Source organism: Carcharodon carcharias, chromosome 19 (assembly GCF_017639515.1).
Source record: "Carcharodon carcharias isolate sCarCar2 chromosome 19, sCarCar2.pri, whole genome shotgun sequence".
Classification (NCBI taxonomy): Eukaryota; Metazoa; Chordata; class Chondrichthyes; order Lamniformes; family Lamnidae; genus Carcharodon; species Carcharodon carcharias.
The window spans coordinates 92,284,053-92,306,115 of NC_054485.1; the positions used below are offsets into that span (position 1 = coordinate 92,284,053).

Here is a 22,063-nt window from a genome sequence, read left to right on the forward strand (position 1 = left end):
AAATCGGCAATATAAAACATCACCAAGAAATATATACAATATATGAGAAAGTCGTGTGCTATATGCAACATACAATGTGTCTACTTTGGCTCAACTATAAAATAAGGGGTTTGGGTGTACCTTGCCCAAAGCAAACTACGTTTCACTATGAGATGAATGTAATTTGCCTGGGGCCTGAACGACTTCATTAAGGGCTGAGGAAAAAGCAAAATACTGCGGATGCTGGAAATCTAGAACAAAAAATAAATAAAAATATTTGGAAAAAAACTCAGCAGGTCTGACAGCATCTGATGAAGGGTCATACGGACTCGAAATGTCAACTGTATTCCTCTCCGCAGATGCTGTCAAACCTGCTGAGTTTTTCCAGGTATTTTTATTTTTGATTTTGTTCATTAAGGGCTGGATGTAGCTTGCAATGGGACGGTGCATATCTCACGTGAGCACCAGATGGATCTCACCCATTGTCAGGTGGCCCTCGACCTAGGCTGGGTATGCTCTTGCTTCTCTGTATGGTTTCAGCACTCTCTTGCAACCTCACCTTAAATGAGATATCAGATAACGATCTCCGACAGCCAAAGCCTTCCTGCCGTCTCTTTCCTCCCCTCGTCTCAGGGTCTTCACTCTTCACGGAGGTCTGTTTCCACAGGCTTCCCACAATGTTCGCTGGTTAGTCCCAAGCGAGTACGGGGGAAGTTGGGTGATTGACTGAGTAGTGGGGGTGGGGGGTGGTGCGGGGAATGTGGTGGGGTTAGAGGTAGTGGGGATAGTGAAAATGATGGGAGCGGGATTAATCGCAGCAGAGTTTGATCCTGTTCCCCACCAAAACATTGACGCATTGTCACCGGGCTGAGATCAGGAACAGAACCCTGACTGATTCTACCACTACCTAACCCAAGGCAACCTGAGGCCAGTTGAAGTGCCCTGCATCAGCTTACCAGACTGAGTTAGTTACCTCAGCACAGCTGACAGACCTTCCTATTTGTGAATGGCCCATTTGGGCTCTCACCCCAAGACGGTATAGCAGTGGCGAATATGGAAAGAACAAAAGCAAAAAACTGCGGATGCTGGAAATCCAAAACAAAAACAGAATTGCCTGGAAATATTCAGCAGGACTGGCAGCATCGGCGGAGAAGAGTTGACGTTTCGAGTCCTCATGACCCTTTTGAAGAGTCATGAGGACTCGAAACGTCAACTCTTTTCTTCTCCGCCGATGCTGCCAGACCTGCTGAGTTTTTCCAGGTAATTCTGTTTTTGTGAAGGATCACGAGGTCTCGAAACGTCAACTCTTTTCTTCTCCGCCGGTGCTGCCAGACCTGCTGAGTTTTTCCAGGTAATTCTGTTTTTGTTATGGAAGGAACAAATCTAGTTCAGCTACTGATTGGGTGCTGATAGAAACTTTCGAATAACTCCACACCCTGTTAAAATATGCGTGTGTTATTGCACTCCTACGCAGCCGATGCACTAGATCGCAGCTGAATTTATGAATCTGGATTCGAGTTAGGCAATTAGAATAAAGGGGTGCACGTCGAGAGTCTGTGTGTGTGGAGCCCCAACTCGTGGCAGCAGGTCTGCCGAGTTCTTGTAGTCAACAGCGACCCCCCCCCCCCCACAAAGTAGGAGGGGATAATCCCATTCAAAACACGCGAGTAATATACAGCCTCGCCAGAGAGACTCCCACAAGAGTCACTGTGCAGCAGGTGGTCACCGGAAGAGGTCTGGCAACATGCAAAGATTGTGAGCGATCCCTGAGGGCATGAGGTGCCGTGTGCCCGAGCCTAAGGGAAAATCAGTGACCTAGTGCATAGCCAGAAAGTGGCTCCTGTCGATGTCCTGTCTGCCCTGAAGCTTGATTCATGTCTTTGGTTTCGCAGTTGCATTTTCTGAAGCAGTTGGGCAATCAATACAGCGAGATGATTCCTTCGCGCTCGCTTGGATTAGAGTTGCATTTGAATCACTTACAACGTTACACGTTCTCAGTTCAGCTTCCAATCGCTATATTCTCTCTTGTCACTTCCACCTCCGTAACATAGTAGGCCTCCACTCCTGACGCGGCTCATCTGCTGCTGAAACGCTCATCTCTGACTTTGTTACTTCCAGATTTGACTATTCCAATGCTCACCCTGTCCAGCATCCCAGGAACTCGAGCTCATCCCAAACACTGCTGCCCTAATCTAAACTGGGTTCAAGTGCTGTTCACTCACCTCTCCTGTACTTACTGGCCTACCCTGATTCCTGGTGTGGCAAAGCCTCAAGTCCAAAATTGCCATCCTTGTTTTAAACCTTCCACGGCCCCATCTCTTTCTCTATCTCTGTAACCTCTGCCGGCCCTACAACCCGTTGATATTGCTGCACAGCTCCAATTCTGGCTCCATGTGATTTTTCATTGTCCCCCCACTGATAGCTGAGCCTCTTCAGCAGCTGAGGACATAAGCTCTAGAAAAACCTTCCTAAACCTCTTCACCCCTTTCTCCTCCTGTAAAATGTACCTCCATGCCCACCCCCTTTGAACAATGTGCGGTCAAATGTCCCCAGAGTCTCTTCATGTGGCTCACAGTCAGATTTTGTCTTGATCGTCACAACTGTGAAATGCCTTACTGGGACATTTTACTCACTCGAGGGCTTTATATAAATACAAATAGCGAAGAAAGTCTATGATTTGTTCTTAGTGCCAGTTGGCGTAAAGCTGCAGCAATGCACTCCAGGCAGGATATTGGAGACCTCAGCAGGTCTGTCTGAGCTGTGCTCAGCATTGGCTTCATACAGTCTCCGGCGATCAGAAATGTTAGAACGTGATGAAGGCAAAGTGGGAACAATGCAGCTGGGGCTATGGGCTTGAGTTCTAAGTGAGTCATTGGCACTGGTCCATTCATCCTTCAGAGACAACAAGCTACCATGGGTCTTACCCAGCTTGAGATTCCGTCGAGTTTCCCCCGTTGAGGTTGCTGCCAGGGGGACGGGTTGGCATGATGACGAAAAGAAAGATCCCCGACAACACGAGGGCGATGGTGAATAGCAGCACGAACCCGATGGCGACGTAGTAACACCAGCTGGAGCGGACGGGCAGCCACTCCAGGTGCCTTGGCGCGGAGTCCGTACTGCGGGGTGCCGGCTGCCCCACGTCCAGGCTCATGCTGACACTGCTGAGGTGGACGGGCTTGAGGAAGGATCCAGGCTCCGGGCTCTTGGTGTAGAGTTTCCCCTTATCGCGGCTGAAACGGATCGAGGGGACGCTCTGCATGCTGGAGGGCAGCCTGGACAGGACGGCCTGGTTGTTGTCCAGGGCCGGCAGCCCCTTGCCGGAGGGCAGCGGGGTGGGGTGCCGGCACATGGGGCACGTGACCGAGTTGATGTTCTCCGAGGACACGTTGATCCTGGCCAGACACTCGAGGCAGAAGGTGTGCCCGCAGGCCAGCAGCTTTGGCAGCTTGAAGACGTTGTCAAAGGGACTGAAGCAGATGATACATTCAAGATCGGAGCCGCCGGAACACAGGGCGGGCGGGTCGGTGGCAGTGATGTCCGAGTCTTCGGCCATGGCTGGAGCATCTGTGTACAGAAAATGGGGCGGTGGTCAGTCTAATGATAGAGTATGAACAAGAGGAGGCCATTCGGCCCTGTTGAGCCATTCTGTTTAATTTAATTAGATCGTGGTTGACCTGTATCTTAATTTCATCTGCTTGACTTGTTTCCCTGACCCTTAATACCCTTACCCAACAAAATTCCACCAGTCTCAATTTTAATTTGACAGCCCCAAACCACCCGCTGTACCCCAACCTCAACAGCTTTATAGAGGACAAAGTTCCAGATTTCCACTACCCTTTGTGCAAAGAAGTGCCTCCCGACATCAACTGTGAACCGGCCTTGCTCTGATTTTAAGGTTCTGCTGCAGTTCTGGCCTCCCCTGCCTTAAGAACCACATTTTGGGAAGGATGTTATGGTGTTCGAGAGGGTGCAGAAGGACATTTACTAGAATGGTGCCATTTAAGAGAAGAGACTGGAGAAGCTAGGATGGCTCTCCACAGAGCAGAGAAGGTTATGTGGAAATTTAATGGAGCAGTTCAAAATCATGAAGGTTTTTCATGGACTGGATAGAGAGAAACAATTTCCTCCAATGGCAGGGTCAGTAACTAGAGAACACAGATTTAAGGCAGCTGGAAATGGAGCTAAAGGGGAGATGGGGACAGTTTGTTTTTTTACACATGATCTGGAAAACGCTGCCTGAAAGTCCAGTGGAAGCAGATTCAATAATCGCTTTCAAAATGAAATTGGATAAATACCTGAAGGAGAGAAAATTGCTGGGCTAAGGGGGAAGGGCCAGGGGCAGTGTGACCAACTGGACAGTTCTTTCAAAGAGCTGGCACAGGCATGATGGGCTGAATGGTCTCCTTCTCATACAGGCATTATGGCACATTTCACCCGTGCTCTGCAGAGGGACCCAGTCAGTCCCATCCCCCCCGTTCTATCCCTGTATCCCTGCAAGTTTTTTTCCCCTCAAGTGCCCATCCAATTTTCTTTTGAAATCATTGACTGTTTCCATTTCCACCACCCTCATAGGCAGCAAGTTCCAAGTCATGACCATTTGTTACGTTAAAAGGTTCTTCCTCACATCCTCCCACTGCATTTCTTGCCAATAGCCATAAACATATGTCCAGTAGTCTGTCTACCATCAGCAAATGGAAACCTCTTTTCTTTGTCCAACTTACCTACAGCAACAGAAACGTATATTTATATAGCACCTTTAATGCAATGAAATATCTCAAAGCACTTCACAGGTGCATTGTAAAACAAAGAAAAACACCAAGCCACAAAAGGAGATATTAGGTCAGATGACCAGATGCTTGGCCAAAGAGGGAAGTTTTAAGAAGTGTTTTAAAGGTGGAAAGTGAGGTAGAGAGGGGGAGAGGTGTAGGGAGGGTACTTCAGGGGTTGGGGCCCAGGCAACTAAGGGCACTGCCACCAATAGTGAAGCAATTATAATTGGGAATGCACAAGAGGCCATAATTAGAGGAGCATAGATATCTTGGAGGATTGTGAGGTTGGAGGAGATTGCAGAGATAAGGAAGGGCAAGGCCATGGAGGGATTTGAAAACAAGGATGAGAATTTCAAAATCAAGGTGTTGCCTGACTGGGAGCCAATATTAGGTCAGCAAGCACAGGGATGATAAGGGAATGAGACTTTCTGTGAATTAAGATACAGCAGGCAGTAGAGTTTTGGATGATTTCAAGTTTTCAGAGGGTAGAATGTGGGACACCAGCCAGGAGCGCATCAAAAGTCAAGTCTAGAGGTAACAAAGACATGAATGAGGGTTTCAGCAGCAGACAAGATGAGATGGGGGTGAAGATGAACAATGTTATGGAGATGGAAATAGGCAGTCTTAGATATGGCACGAATATGAAGTGAGAAACTCATCTCTGGATCAAATGTGATTCCAAGATTGTGAACAGGCTGGCTTAGCATCAGATGTTGTCAGGCAGAGGAATGGACTTGGTAGTTAGGGAGCAGAGTTCTATCTAAAACCATCATAACCTTGTACACTGAATCTCCTTTACTCCAGGGAGAACAAGCCCAGATTCTCCAACCAAATCTAACTAAAATTCCTCATCCTGAAACCATTCCGGTGAATCTCCTCTGTGCCCTCTCAAGGACATTGACATATGTCCTAAAGTATGGCCTAACATGAGCTTTATAAAGGATTAACATCCTTGCACTGAATAACTTTATTTATAAAACCCAAGATCCCACATCTATCACTTGTCACTGGTCGCTGGTTCAAAATCCTGGAACACCCTTCCTAACAGCACTGTGGATGTTCTTACAACACATGGGCTGCAGTGGTTCAAGAAGACAGCACATCACCACCATCTGAAGGACAATTAGGAATGAACAATAAGTGCTGGCCTAGCCAGAGATGCCCACATCCCATGATCAAATAAAAACATTGCTTTGTTCATTACTCAATATGTCCTGCCACTTTCAAAGACCTATACGTATCACTCTGCCCCTGTATTTTTGAGAACTGTGCCATTAAATCTACATTACCTTTCTTATCAGGAAGATATGGAGAGTCATATGGACTCGAAACGTTAACTCTGTTTCCCTCTCTATAGATGCTGCCAGACCTGAGTTTTTCCAGCATTTTCTGTTTTTGTTTCAGATTTCCAGCATCTGCAGTATTTCACTTTTATTTTGCCTTTATTATCCCTCCTGCAATATGCATCACCTTACACTTATCTTTATTAAATTCCATCTGCCATTTGTCTGCCCTTTCTGCCAGCCTATCCATGTTCTGTTTCACTGCCGATAGTTACCATCCTCAATGTCAGCCATACCTCTTAAGTTTGATATCATCGGCAATGATAGAAACTTCACTCTGTGTTCCATTATCCAACACATTTATATACATCAAATAAAGCAGTGCTCCCAGCACCGAACCTTGGGGAAAACCACTGTCTACTACCAACCTGAAAAACAATCTTTTAACATGACTCACTCTTTTCTGTTCTTTAGCCATTTTTTAAATCCAACTTGACACTGACCCTCCTACCCCTTGAGCTGCAATTTTGTTAGCATTTGACAAAGTATCACATACCAAGGTAGGCTTTCTTAAAATCCATATGGATGACATCCATTGGTTTCCTTTCATCAACCTTCTCTGTCACTTTATCAAAAAAAGTCAATTAGAGTAGTCAAACATGATCTGCCTTTTACAAATCTGTACTGGCTCTCCTTAACAGACTCAAATCTCTCAAAGTGCCTGTTGATTTCCCTCCTCCCCCCCCCCACCCCTGATTATTGTTTCCAAAACCTTACCCACCACTGATGTTAAGCTGACTGACCTGTTGTTACTGGGACTGTCCTTGTACCCTTTCTTGAATAAAGGTGTCATATTTGCTACTCCCCAATCCTTTGGCACCTTGTTCATATTGAAGGAAGATTGAAAGATAACGGCTGGTCCTTCTGTACTATGCCCTCACTTCCTGTAACAACCTGGGATACAACCATCCAGACCACTCTAAGCAGAGTCAGCCATCCCGGTGCATCCTTCCTATTAATTTTCATCGCATCCATTACCTCTACCATCTCCACCTCTACTGATATTTTGTCAGTGTCCTCTTCCTTAGTAAACACTGATATAGAGTACTCATTATTCTAGCCTTGTCTTGCGCCTCAAAGCATTTCTCACCTTCTCTGTCTATAATAAGGCCCATGCCGCCATTTACTGCTCACTATTTACACGCTGGGAGAAGGTTTTTGGATTCACTTTTACATTTATGGGCTGTAAGATTCCCTGATTCTTGGCATTACAGTGGATAGTCAATATGAAAAAGAAACGGTGAAGAACAGTGATTAAAAAAAATTAAAACTTGCTTGTGCATGCAAATAAAGATTAAATTGAAGATATTCCAAGTTGCACCTGGACTTCACCTGACCAGAAAGCATGGAAAAGTTTATGAGCTTCCCTGGGAAGATGGTGGAACTTTCTGAGAAGCCACTGTTTGTGCAATGGACTGGTATGCCAGGCATTTGATAGTCAACCACACCATGTTGGCCTGCTTGGCAAAGGCGTTAAGAGTCAACCTCATTAGAGCCATGCTTGGAATGGAAGCGGCCAGATCTCGTTGTGGCAGCCCACAATTTTATGTCTTAAATTTATTCTTACATGGGATGCGGGTGTCGTTGGCAAAGGCAGCATTTGTTGCCTGTCCCTAACTGCCTTTGAACTGAGCGGCTTGCTAGGCCATTTCGGAGGGCAGTTGAGAGTCAACCACATTGCTGTGGGTCGGGAGTCACATGTAGGCCAGACTGGGCAAAAAACAGCAGATTTCCTTCCCTAAAGGACATCGGTTTTAAAGGACAAGTTATTCAGTGCAAAATGTTATTCCTTTATAAAGTTCATGTTAGGTAACACTTTAGGGGATACTGAGTGCTACCATGGTGGGATTTGAACTCATGTCCCCAGAGCACCTGGATTATTAGTCCTATGACGTTAGCACTACGCCACAGCCTTTGCATAAGTTACCTGGTGTCCTTGAGAGGGAACAGAGGAGATTCACCAGAATGGTTTCAGGATGAGGAATTTTAGCTAGGTTAGTTTGGAGAAGCTGGGCTTGTTCTCCTTGAGTAAAGGTCAGATGGTTTTTTTAATGACAATCTGTGATAGCTTTGTGGTTACCATTACTGAGGCTAGCTTCACATTCCTGGTCACTCTTCCTGCTGGTATCGGGATTTTGTTCACTTCACTGTCACTGTCCCCACTGGTATCAAGGCCTGACTCTCCCCCCATCAGTATTGTTTCTACTGGTATCAGGTACTGAATCCCCCTCCACTGTCACTGTCCCTGCTGGTATCGGGCTCTGAATCTCTCCCCCTCCCCGCACCATCATTGTTGTTTCTGCTGGTTTAAAGGTCTGAATCCCCCCATCATCACTGTTCCTGCTGCTATCAGGGTTTGAATCCCCCCTCCCTACTGTCACTGTCCCTGCTGGTATCAGGCTCTGAATTCCCCATTATTGCTGTCTCTGCTGGAATCGGGGTCTGAATCCGTCCAGTCTCTATCCCTGCTGGATTCAGTGTCTGTATTATTCCACAGCCATGTCTATGTTAGTATTGGGATTTCAGGCAACCCATGATGACTGTCCCTGTCGGTAGCAGGTTTTGAATCACACTGCACTAACAGTCAATACAAACAATGGGCATTTTGAAACACAGGGCATCTGGTTTGTGAGCTGTGGGTAATTTACAGATTACAGCATTGCCGCCATCCTTCCAGCTTCCTGTATGTCAGTGGGAAAGAAGCTCTGGGTTTTATGAAAGTTTTCAAGTGGTCCAGTGAACACATCAAAATGTCCAAACTACATGAAATAAAAGAAGGAGGAAGGGTTTCATTTCACGCCTTTTTTTCCCTGGCTACATGCTCTTACAGGAACTTCCCTGACCCACAACAATTGAGAATTGATTCCATGATGTGTTTACTTACAGCAAACAGACTTTTGACCTGAAAGGGATCGGTCAATTAAACATACCTTAACAAAACAATAATGAACAGTGAGTCATGTTGTGTAACAGTCCCTTATTTGTTGAATATGAGCAATGTCATGGCATTACATAACATGCTTTCAACTTTAAACTATAGGATCCTGTGTGCAATAAGAAATAAACTTGGGAGATGCTGCAAGCTGAAATGAAATTGGAAATGCGAGATGCATTCCAGGACATCGCGGCAGGAATTCCTCAGGGTAGCGTCCTTGGTTCAACCATCTTCAACTGTTTCATCAATGATCTTCCCTCCATCAGAAGGTCAGAAGTGGGGATGTTCGCTGATGATTGCACAATGTTCAGCACCATTCACGAGTCCTCAGATACTAAAGCAGTCCATGTCCAAATGCAGCAAGACCTGAACAATATCCAGGCTTGGGCTGACAAGTGGCAAGTAACATTTGCGCCACACAAGTGCCAGGCAATGACCATCTCCAACAAGAGAGAATCCAACCATCGCCTCTTGACATTCAATGGCATTACCATCACTGAATCCCCCACTATCAACATCCTGAAGTTTATCATTGACCAGGAACTGAACTGGACCAGCGATATAAATACTGTGGCTACAACAGCAGGTGAGAGACTAGGAATCCTGTGGTGAGTAACTCAGCTCCTGACTCTCTAAAGTCTGTCCACCATCTACAAGGCACAAGTCAGGAGTGTGGTGGAATATTCTCCACATGCCTGGATGAGGGCAGCTCCAACAACACTTAAGAAGCTCGACACCATCCAGGACAACGTAACGCATTTGATTGGCTCCCTCCACCAATGATGCACAGTGGAAGCAGTGAGTACCATCTACAAGATGCGCTGCAGAAAATTGCCAAGGTTCATTTGGCACCACCTTCGAAATACATGACCACTACCATCTAGAAGGACAAAGGCAGCAAATACATGGGAACGCCACCACCTGGAAGACCCCTCCGCCCCAAGTCACTCACCATCCTAACTTGGAAATATATTGCCATTCCTTCACTGTTGCCGAGTCAAAATCATGGAACTCCCTCCCTAATAGCACTGTGGGTGTACCTACTCCACATGGACTGTAGCAGCTCAAGAAGGCAGCTCACCACCACCTTATCAATGGCAATTAAGGATGGGCAATAAATGCTGGCCTATCCAGCGATGCCCACATCCCATGATTGAATAAAAAAGTACAGGACATTGTGAGGTACACTGATGTAGCACAGGACTGTCAGTGTGATACAGCAGTGTAGTCATTGTGACACAGCTAAAACAGCACAGGACTGTCAGTGTGATACAGTACAGTGTAGTCATTGTGACACAACTAATACAGTACAGGACTGTCAGTGTGATACACCACAGGACTATCATTGTGATACAGCAGAGGACTATCGTTGTGATACAGCACAGGACTATTGTTGTGATACAGTGGTACAGCATACTACTGTCAGTGTGACACAGCTGATACAGCACATTACTGCCAGTGTGATACATCAGAGGACTATCAGAGTGATACATTACAGTCAGTGTGATATACTGGTGCAGTACAGCACTGTCTGTATGACACAGCTGAAATGGTACAGTACTCAAGTGTAATACAGTGTGATGAATGCAACTCCAACAACACTAAAGAAGCCCGACTTCATCCAGGACAAAGCAGCCCACTTGATTGGCGCCCCATTCACCACCTTCAACATTCACTACCTCCACCACCGACGCACAGTGGCAGCAGTTAAGATGCACAACTAACTAAGGCTCCTTTGATAGCACCTACCAAATCTGCAACCTCTACAACCCAGAAGGACAAGGGCATCAGAAGCACGGGAATACCACCAGCTGCAAGTCACACACCATTGCCATTCCTTCACTGTCGCTGGGTCAAAATCCAGGAACTCCCTCCTAACAGCATTGTAGGTGTTTCAACACCAAATGGACTACAGAGAATCAAGAATGCAGCTCACCACCACCTTCTCAAGGGCAATTAGGGATGGGCAATAAGATGCTGGCCCAGCCAGTGATGCTCACATCTTGTGAAAGACTAAAAAAAGTACAGTTGATATGGTACAGTACGGTCAGTGTGATACAGCTCACAGAGAACTATATTGTCAGTGTAAATCAGTTGATACAGGACAGGACTGTATGTCTGACACAGTGAATACAGTACAGTGCTGTCACTATGAAACAGCTAGCAGAGGACAGTACTGTCAAAAGAACACAAGAAATAAGAGCAGGGGTAGGCCATATGACTCTCAAGCCTGCTCCACCATTTCATAAGATCATGGCTCTTTTGATTGTGGCCTCAACTCCACTTTCTTGTTGCCTCCCAATAACCATAGACTCCCTTGTAAATCAAAAATCTGCCTAACTCAACCTTGTTTATATTCAATGACTCAGCTTGCACTGTTCTCTGTGCGGGAGAATTCCACAGATTAACGACCCTCAGAGAAATTTCTGCTCATCAGTCTTAAATTTTTAAAATGTGTCCCCCTAGTACTCTCCCACATGCAGAAACATCCCCTCAGAATATTATATGTTTCAGTAAGATCGCCTCTCATTTTTCTAAATTCCAATGAGTATAGGCTCAATCTGCTCAACCTTTCCTCAAAAGACAACCCCCTTCATTCCAAAAATAAACCTAGTGGCTCTTCTCTGAACTGTTTCCAATGCAAGCATATCCGTCCTTAAGTAAAGAGACCAAAACTGTAAACAGTACTCTAGGTGTGGTCTCACCAATGCCCTGTGCAGCAACACTTCCCTACTTTTATGTTCCATTCCTCTTGAAATAAATGCCAACATTCCATTTGCCTTCCTAATCACTTGCTGTACCTGCATACTTTGAGATTCATGTACCATGACACCCAGATCCCTCTGTACCATGGAGCTCTCCAGTTTCTTCATTTCAGGAACGTGTTGCTTTTTTATTCTTCCTGCCAAAATGGACAAATTCATATTTTCCCACATTATACCTCCATCTGCCAATTTTTTTGCCCACTCACTTAACCTATCTAAATCACTTTGTGACTCTTTATGGCCCCTTGACAACCTACTCTACTATCTTTGTGTCGTCAGCAAATTTAGCGAGCGTACATACATTTGGTCCCTTCTTCCAAGTCATTGGGTAGATTGTAAATAGTTGAGACCCTGACAGTCCACTATTTACAGCTCATAACTCGAAAATGACCCATTTATCTCCACTCTCTGCTTCCTGTTAGCTACCCTTTCAGCTTATTTTATGTAGTAACATTTGATGTGACACCTTATCAAATGCCCTTTGGGAATCCAAGTACACTACATCTATGGCTCCCCTTTATCCACTTGCTTGTTACTTCCTCAAAAAGCTCTAATAAATTATTCAAACATGATTTCCCTTTCAGTCTGCCTGATTGTATGATCATTTTCAAAATGTCCTGCTACTACCTCTTTAATAATGGATCCTAGCATTTTTCCTATGGCAGATGTTAGGATAACTGACCTATAGTTGTCTATCTTCTGTCTCCCTCCCCTCTTGAACAGAGGTGTTACATTTGTGATTTTTTGAATCCGCTGGGATCGTTCCAGAATCTCAGGAATTTTGGAAGATCACAACCGATGCATCTATTATCTCTGCAGCCATTTCTTTTAAGATCCTTGGATGCAGGTCATCAGGGTCTGGGGACTTGTCAGCTTTTAGTTCTGGTAGTTTTCCTAGTAACTTTTCCCTAGTGATTGTGACTCTTTTAAGTTTCTCCTTCCTTTTCACCTCTTGATTTTCAAGTATTCTTAGGATATTTTTGTGCCTTTTACAGTGAAGATAAACACAAAATACTTTGCCGTTTCCTTGTTTACCTTGAATAATTCCCCAGTCTCACCCTCTAATGGACAAACACTCACCTTAATTACTCTTTCTTTTTAAATATTTGTAGAAACTTACTATTGGTTTTTATATTCCTAGCTAACTTGCTCTAATTCTATAATTTCTCCCTTAGTTTTTTTTATTCATTCTTTGCTGGTTTCTAAAACCTGTCCTATCTTCTGACCTCTCACTAACAATTTGCAGTATTGTATGCTTTTTCTTTCAATCTGATACTATCCTTAACTCCTTTAGTTAGCCATGGATGTTGCCTCCTTCTCATTCTTTCTAAATGGAATATGTCTTTCCTGAGAGTTATGAAGCATCTCATTAAATGCCTGCCACTGCTTCTCTATTATCCTACCTTTTATCTTATTTTCCCAATTCACTTTAGCCAACTCTGTCCTTATACCCTTGTAATTGCCCTTATTTACTTTAAGACACTGGACTTAGACTCACAGTTCTCACCCTCAAACTGAACGAGAAATTCTATCATGTTGTGATCATTGTCGCCTAGAAGGTCCTTTACTATGAGATCATTAATTAATCCTGTTTCATTGCACATTACCAGGTCTAAAATAGCCTGCTCCCTGACTGGCACTAGGGCATACTGCTCTAAGGAATTGTCCCGAGTGCACTCTATGAACCATTCTTCCAGGCTACCTTTGCCAATCTAATTCACCCAATCTATACGTCAGTCTAACACAACTGATATAGTACAGCACTATCAGTGTGATACAGCTGGTAGAGGACAATACTACTGTCACTGTGATACTGCTGATACAGTATTATACTGTCAGTGTGGTATAGCTGATATTATACAGTACTATATGCCTGACGCAGATGATACAGTACAATAATGTCAGTGTGACACAACTGATAGAGTACAGTACTCTCTGGTGTAATACACCTGATACAGTAGTGTGGAAAGTATGGAACAGCTGATATGGTACAGTACTGTCAGTGTGATACAGCTGATACAATAAAGTACAGCCAGTGACACAACTGATACAGTAATCAGTATGCTACAGCCGATACAGTGCAGCACCATCAGTATGATATAGCTGATACAGTACTGCATGTCAGTGTGATATTGCAGATTCAGTACAGTACTGTCAATGTATTGCGGCGGCTAATATAGTTCAGCACTGTTAGTCTGATATGGCTGATAAAGTACAGTCAGTGTTACACAGCTCATACAATACCGTCATTGTGATCAAGCTGATACAGTACAATACTGTGTAATTAGACATAGTATTGTACTGTCAGTGTGACACAGCTGGTACAGTACATTCAGCGCAATATAGCTGATACAGTACAACACTGTCAATGTGATACAGCTGATACAGTACAGTACTGCTGATAGCTGACAGTACTGTCAGTTTGTCTTGCACATGATGTGCTTACAAACTTTCAACACTATGCACACACGCATACCCACATTCTTGTATGCATATCAAACAGATGTATACACTTTTGTAGATAAACTCAGACATGCATACACATGCACATGCACATTTTCAAACGCACATGCATACACCAGGTGGTTTGCGGATCATGAGATTTTCAATCCCATAGGATTTTATTCCCCATCCATTCTCCACCCTCTTCCCTTGAAGGTTGATGACCCTGGCTGCAGTTCCACCCTTAAGTACTCCACCCATATTGAATTGGAAAACTAGAATCACAGTGCAAAAGGAGGCCACTTGGCACATCAGCTCTCTGTAAGAGCAGCACAGCTAGTCCCAATCTCCGGTTCTTCCCTCCTAAAGCTATAAATTATTTGTCTTTAAGTACTCATCCAATTCCCTGTTGAAAGCAATGATTGAATCTCCCTCTACCTCAATCTCAGACTATGCCATTCAGATCCTATCCATCCATTGCACCATGAAGCTTTTCTTCATGTCAACGTTGGTTCTTTTGATGATCACCTTATATTGCTGTCGTTTGGTCTCAACCTTTCTGCCAAATGAGAACAGTTTCTCTCTATCAACTCAGTCTAGATCCCACAAGATTCTGGACATCTCTAATAAATCTCCCCTGAGGTTTCCCCAAGTAGAACAGCCTCTATGTCTCCCATCTACCTTTCCAATATCTTTACATCTTTCCTTAGGTGCAGTGCACAAAATTGTGCACTATACTCCAGTTGAGGCTGAACCTGAACTTTGTAAACATTTTTCATAACTCTTTTGTTTTCATACTCTATCCTTCCATTTATAAAACTCAGGACCTTTTTAACCACTTTCTCAACCTGTGCTGCCACCTTCAACAATTAATGCACATTTAACACCACCCCCCCCACCCCAGATTCTCTGCTCCTCTCTTTAACGTTCCCCTGAGAATTACCCTGGGGCTCTGGAATACCAGTCCAGTGATAATACCACTATGCCACAGGTTTTTCTACCAAACTGTAACACTTCACACCTCTATGTATTAAATTTTATCTGCCACACGTCTATCATTTAGAATTGTGCCCATTTAAAAAAAAATCAATCACAGGATGTGGGCATCACTGGCTAGGCCAGCATTTATTGCCCATGCCTAATTGTCCTTGTTCAGAGCACAATTTAAGAGTCAACCACATTACTGTGGGTCTGGAGTCACATGTCGGCCAGACCAGCAGATTTCCTTCCCTAAAGAATATTAGCGAACCAGATGGGCTTTTATGACAATGGTTTCATGGTCATCATTAGACTTAATTCCAGATGGTGGGATTTGAACCCAGGTCCCCAGAGCATTACACTGGGTCTCTAGATTACCAGGCCGGTGATAACACTATGCTCCTGCTCTTTCTACCAAATGGTATCACTTCACACTTCTATGCATTAAATTTTAACTGCCACATGTCTACCCCTTCCACCAGCCCATTGTATTTCCTCTTGAAGTCTAGTCTTCTTTACACTTCACAATACAGTACATTCAAATTTTGTGTCATCTGCAAATTTTAAAATTGTGCTCTGCTAGGGTTGCCAACCCTCCGGGATTGGCCTGGAGTTTCCAGGAATTGAAGATCAATCTCCAGGACACTGCTATGTGCAACCCTGGAGAAAAATCATCGAGACTTTAAAAAAGATGGTGTTTTTTTTGCCATTTTCTTTGAACATTTCTCTTTACCAGATATAAAAACATTGATATGGGGGAAGAAAAGGCTGTTTGGCTGACAGTCAAGCATCACCCAACTGGGTAATGAGTCTTTGTGCTTTCCAATTGGTGTAGGAAGGCAGTATACGTCACAGGGATGGATGTGTTGGTCAACTATTGGCTGGACTATGGCGGTGGTGGGGATTTGGGGGGGTAAGTCATGTGATGAAACCTCCAGGAATACATTTTATCACAGTTGACAATCCTACACCCTGCACAGCCAAGCTTATGCCATCGATACACATCAAGAAAAGCAATGGCTTTAGTACCAACCCTTGGGGAATCCCTTCCTCTAGATGGAAAAAAACAACCATTCACTTTGACTTTTATTCCAAGGACTTCAACCTTGCTGGCAAGTCTATTATGTGGTGCTTTATCAAACACATTTTGGAGTCTATTTCCATCACATCAACTATATTACCCTCATCAACCACCTCTTTTACCTCATCAATACCCTCAATAGAGTTAGTTCAACACAATTTGCCTTTGACAAATTCATGCTGGCATTTCTTAATTATCCTGCATGTGTCCAAGCGACTGTTAATTTTGTCCTTACATTGACTGTCAGCTTGCTTTTCCACTGTAGCATTCGTCACGTCCGGTTCTGCCTTCACTCAATACATTTTCCAGCAAAGGTCACTGGATACTGATCAGGGCCCTGGCTAATTTTTTACCTTTCCTCTCCCAGAGGCACGGAGGGTGATTGTAGGGTTACCAACCCTCCAGGATTTGAGGATGAATCTTCTGCCAGCAAGGCAGGAACAAGCCAAAACCAGTGGAAATTAAACAAAAATGTATTTGTAGTTTCTTTGAACACTTTGTTTATTAGTTAAAAGATATTGGAGATGGCAGGGTGAGGGTGGAGGCTGGGGAGTGTGGGGGAAAGTTGTGGGGGAGGTGGGTAATGGGCTGTTTCACCATCTAGGTAAGTTATAGGAAGGAAGGTGATACAATGAAACCTCCAGGAATACAGCCAACAAGTGTTGGCAACCCAAATTGCAGTGCTCGCAGATTTACCAACTGAGCCACTAGAAGGGGCCCTTCATAGATTGTTCTGCAACTTTTTTTAAAAACACATGTATGGGTCTTTGTTAAGGAAACCACCAGCACAGACTGGGAGTAAATGGAGCAGAGAGAGTGGAGGTTAGGAATGGGGGGTGGAAAGTGGGTGGTCTGAGGCCTGGACACTGGCAGGAAGGGAGGCCTGCTGGGGGCTGAGTGAAAGCAGCTGATGCCAGGAGCTTGGTGAACCCCAAACTACGGGTAAGCAACATAGCTGTCCATGAGGCAGATGCCTGAGTATGTCTTAGATAGAAGGAAAATGAAAGAATAAAAGAAGACAGGACAGAAAGAGGCCATTCAGCCCATTGTGCCATGCTGGCTCTTTGAAAGACCGCTCCAATTCATCCTACTCTCCCAGCTCTTGTCCCATTGCCCTGCAATGCCCCTCCTTCTGAATTCCCTTTTGAAATTCCTATTGAATCTGCTTCTGCCAATCTTTTAGGCAGAAGATCAGAGTGGATGGCCAAAGAATATATTCTCCCTCATGTGTGGCCTCTGGTTCTTTCACCAATGGCCTTAAATCCATGTCCTCTGGTTACTGACCCACCCACAGTTTCTCCACATTCACCGTGTTAAGACGTGGGGCAGAATTTTTAGGTGGGTGGGTAGCAATCGGCAGCCCTGGGGATCGGCGACCGACTGTGATTTCACGCTGGAAGGTCAATTAACATCCAGCCAGCGTGAAGTGCACATCGAGGAGCTCAGTGCTGCCGGGGTGGGAGCAGGAAGAGAGTGGGTGCTGACATCAGCGCGGGCATGGGCGGACAGCAAGCTCTCCAATGGCAGACAGCTGCCTCAGGGAGATGAAGACCTGAAAAGCATGAAATAAAGTTTCTAAAATCAGGGGGAAAAAAAGTGCAAGCATTACAATCAATCACCTGAACATATACACATAAAATGCTGTCCGTAGATTCTTTTTTTTTCATTTAGTAACGGAAACATCATCCCACCCTTGGATGAGGTTTCATGAAAAATGCAAAGTCCCCCTGGCCGATTCACCTGTCCGCCAACCACAAGGTTGGATGGGCCACGAGAAATCAGAGATGATCGCACCTTTAGTTACGCTGCTCGGCCTCTTAATTGTCAGGGGGGCGCGCTTCCAACTTTTACGGGTGCCCACCAAGTGAAATGTCGCGCGAGCTCAGGATGACATTGGGATGCTTGCCCGATATCATCTCGCAGAATTTCACCTCCTATCGGGTCGGGCACATGCCCAGCTAAAAATTCTGCCCATGATTTTGAACGGCTCTATCACATCTCCTCTTAACCTTCTCTAGACTAAAGGGGAACTACAAGGCAGGGTGAATCAATTAGTTATACACCTCCTGCTGGAAGTGTAGAAATTCCTGGGATTTTTCCATTCCAAATCACTTGCCCAAAATAACCTGGATTTCCTTCATTGCAACATGGTAACGACAATACTTAATTGATTGCAAAGCATTGGAATATCCTCAGGTCCTGTAGGCCACTACCAAAATGCAAATCTTTTTCTTCCTCTAGCACCAGCCTTCAGAGAAGTGAATCAGGAGCAAAAGATCACTCTCCCTAAAAGAAAGAAACAGAAAGACTTGCAAAATGACTGGCACTGGTATAACCTTAAAATGGAACTTCAGCCCAGACCAGTACCAGTCATTTCCCAAGTTTTGCTGGTTTCTATTTTGGGGAAAGACTCAAAAGCCACAGCCTAAGGCCGACCTGCCACAGTATATCGAGGTGGTGAGAACCTGCATAAAACTCTTCAGGATGTATGTTTAACATGAAATGTATATTGTAAATATAATGTATAATCTTGAGTGTAGTGAGTTGTATTGTATTTTTTAATTCATTCATGGGATGTCACTGGCCAGGTCAGCATTTATAACCCATCCCTAGTTCAGGGGACATTCAGTTATTTAAGAGTCAACCACATTGCTGTGGGCCTGGAGTCACACGTAAGGACGGCAGATTTTTTTCCCTAAAGGTCATTAGTGAACCAGATGGGTTTTCCCAACAACCAACATAGGTTTCCTGGTTATCATTAGACTTTTAATTCCAGATTCTTCTTGAATTCAAATTCCACCATCTGCCCTTTGGGATTCAGGGTCTCTAGATTACTAGTCCAGCAACGATACCACTATGCCTCCCCGGTATTGTACTTTATGTTTTATTTTATCCTTTCATGGGATGTGGGGGTCGCTGGCTCGGACAGCATTTATTGCCCGATTGTCCGTGAGAAGGTGGTGGTGAGCTGTCTTCTTGAATTGCCATATGGTGTAGGTACACCCGCAGCGCTGTTAGGGTATGAGCACATTTGAACTGTTATGTATTTTGTTTTACAAATTTGATTAAAACTTTTTTTTGGAAAAAATAAACCGTTCTCCTTCACATTAAGGAGTGGGGGTGGTATTAATCCCAGAGACCCCTTCCTCACTTTCCACAATGTCCTTACACGTTACACAGAGCCAAATGGAACATTTGGATTAAAAACAGAGAACTCTTAGGGGCTTGCTCTCTCTATCATGGTCTCTGCTTCACTTCCTTTCAGTCCGCTTCCTGCGCGCATTTCCTCCTTTGTTTTAACTGTCACGCCAAATTTATATTTGTGAAGGACTCGGTGACATTTCCAAGTGCTGGCTGCAACAATATTTGAATATTGTTCTTTGCAAGCCCGCCGTTTAACCCCTTATATTCCGACTGTCTCGATCTTTCTGATTGTCCTCCAGTTCTTAGCCCAATTGGAAATTCCTCTTTATATTTCTCTGATGCTGTGATTGCACATTCCGCCCAGATGGTCCGCTTACCTATGTGGATCTCTGACCTTTCGGCTAAGGGATGATTTTCCATCTCCTCCCCTGTCGTTGCTTCGCGTTTCCTTGACTACCTGTTCCTGCGGGACGGCGGGACACATTCGAATTTCGTCCGCCAGTTATCGGTATTCCGGATGCTGCTTGCTGTCTCTCAATAGCCAATGCTGGGGCTGTTGCTGCCTCTCTCTTTCTCAGTAACCCGGCATGGGATCTCTGTCCTCTCTCTCAGTAAGAGCTCTGTCCTGCTCTCTCTCTCTCTCAGTAACCCGGTGAGGGAGCTCTGTCCTGCTCTCTCTCAGTAACCCGGTGAGGGAGCTCTGTCCTGCTCTCTCTCAGTAACCCGGTGAGGGAGCTCTGTCCTGCTCTCTCTCAGTAACCCGGTGAGGGAGCTCTGTCCTGCTCTCTCTCAGTAACCCGGTGAGGGAGCTCTGTCCTGCTCTCTCTCAGTAACCCGGTGAGGGAGCTCTGTCCTGCTCTCTCTCAGTAACCCGGTGAGGGAGCTCTGTCCTGCTGTCTCTCAGTAACCCGGTGAGGGAGCTCTGTCCTGCTCTCTCTCAGTAACCCGGTGAGGGAGCTCTGTCCTGCTGTCTCTCAGTAACCCGGTGAGGGAGCTCTGTCCTGCTCTCTCTCAGTAACCCGGTGAGGGAGCTCTGTCCTGCTGTCTCTCAGTAACCCGGTGAGGGAGCTCTGTCCTGCTCTCTCTCAGTAACCCGGTGAGGGAGCTCTGTCCTGCTGTCTCTCGGTAAGCAGGCACAGACGCTATTTAAGATTTGGCTTGTTGTTTCTCAGTGCCCGGATAGCTGCTCTGCCCTGTTTTCTGTCATGAGCAATTATCCAGGATATGTTTACATTGCGTCCTGTATTGGTCTGGTAGCTGATCCGATGAGCCCGTTGACTTGCCTCGGAGCGGTCTAAACTGAAGGCATGTGGCCGGCCTCCTCACACCCAGAATGCTGTGAGCTGGTCCAGCCTGTTCCACCTGTTGGCTCAGTTACACAGACTACACCTGGCCAGGCGCCATGAACCTGCAAGCCCAGTTCAGCTTTTATCGGAGGGGGTTGGGCAGGTGCGGCCGCTGTGGGGAGGGGTAGAGGGGGTTTAGTGAAGAGAGACACGCCTGATAATATTGGACAGGGGGATAGCAGAGAGACAAAGTTGCTGCCCTCGCTTCTTAGCACATAGGATCTTGAGCAGGGAAGTTACGCCAGAACTGTATAAAACCCAGTTAGGCAACACAAGAAATGATTTGCATTTTTATAGCTCTTTTCACAACCGAACGTCTCAAAGTGTTTTACAGTGGAATACTTATTGCACTGTGGTTACTGTTGCAATGTAGGGAAGGCAACAGCCAATTTGAGCACAGCAAGCTCCCACAAGCAACAATGTAATAACGACCAGGCGATCTGTTTTTTTTTTCTGATGTTGAGGGATAAATATTGGTCAGGATGCCTCCCCTGCTTTTCTTCAAAAGCAGACCATGGGATCGATCCAGCAGAGGAGGCAGGTGGGCCCTCAGTTTAAGGTCTCATCTGAAAGGTGGCACCTCGAACAATGCAGCACTCCCTCAGTACCGCACTGGAGCGTCAGCCTTGATTTTCGTGCACAAGCCCTGGAGAGAGAGAGAGAGAGAGTGGAGCCTGGAAACTTGTGACTCAGGGACAAGAGTGCTGATGCAGCCAGTGAGTGTAGAGTTCTGGTCACCACACCACAGGGAGGATGTGATCAGACTAGAGAAGGTTATGAGAATCTTGACAGAGTGTTAGCCATGGTGAAACTGGGGTTGTTTTCTTTGTTTATAGCGGAGGGTGAGGAGTGATTTAATTCTGGTCTATGAAATAATGGGGGACCAAGACAAAATGGATATAGGAACTATTCCGTTAGCATAGAGATCAAACATGAGATGACATAGGGTTAACTAATCGGTAGAAACTTGGAGGGGAGTTGATGAATGTTTTCAGCAAGAGGATGATGTAAGTCTGGCCTAACGGTGATAGAGGCAGAAACTCTCACTGCACTTGAAAGAAACACTTGGACAGTGCTTGGAGGGCTGTAATTTACAAGATTACGAACCAAAAGCTAGAAAGTGGGATTAAACTGCACACTTCTTTTTAGCCGGCATGGGCACAATGGGCTGAATGTCCTCCTTCTGTGCAATAAATGTCTAGGACTTCGATAGTACTGGACAGGGTGCAATGGGTAGGGGTTGTTGTGGAGTCTGTGTTACACAGCAGGGAGAATGAGCTG

The 22,063-nt window shown here is 45.2% G+C and overlaps 1 protein-coding gene and 1 long non-coding RNA gene across 3 annotated transcripts in view; one reads left to right on the forward strand and one right to left on the reverse strand.

The window, feature by feature from the left end:
- LOC121291483 overlaps positions 1-22,063 on the forward strand; it is a 99,405-nt gene that overhangs the window by 8,573 nt on the left and 68,769 nt on the right. The gene's annotated exons all lie outside the window — the stretch shown is intronic.
- LOC121291482 (RING finger protein 225-like) lies at positions 1,231-20,119 on the reverse strand. 2 transcript variants are annotated; one of them, XM_041212719.1, is made up of 2 exons: positions 19,814-20,119; positions 1,231-3,543 (listed from the first exon to the last, which is right to left on the reverse strand). In XM_041212719.1, the coding sequence occupies exons 1-2, from the start codon at positions 19,854-19,856 to the stop codon at positions 2,900-2,902; spliced, it is 687 nt and encodes a 228-aa protein (XP_041068653.1). In that variant the 5' UTR covers positions 19,857-20,119; the 3' UTR covers positions 1,231-2,899. The 2 variants fall into 2 exon arrangements, with proteins under 2 accessions (XP_041068653.1, XP_041068654.1); XM_041212720.1 differs by lacking the exon at positions 19,814-20,119 and adding an exon at positions 17,581-17,689.

What these genes read in the sequence shown, in the direction of transcription:
- LOC121291482 (XM_041212719.1), bottom strand. Translation starts at nt 19,856, where the DNA reads ATGGAAAATCATCCCTTAGCCGAAAGGTCAGAGATCCACATAG. An exon ending in AAGGTCAGAGATCCACATAG is followed by an intron (nt 3,544 to 19,813) that starts GTAAGCGGACCA and finishes TTCTGTACACAG; the next exon opens with ATGCTCCAGCCATGGCCGAA.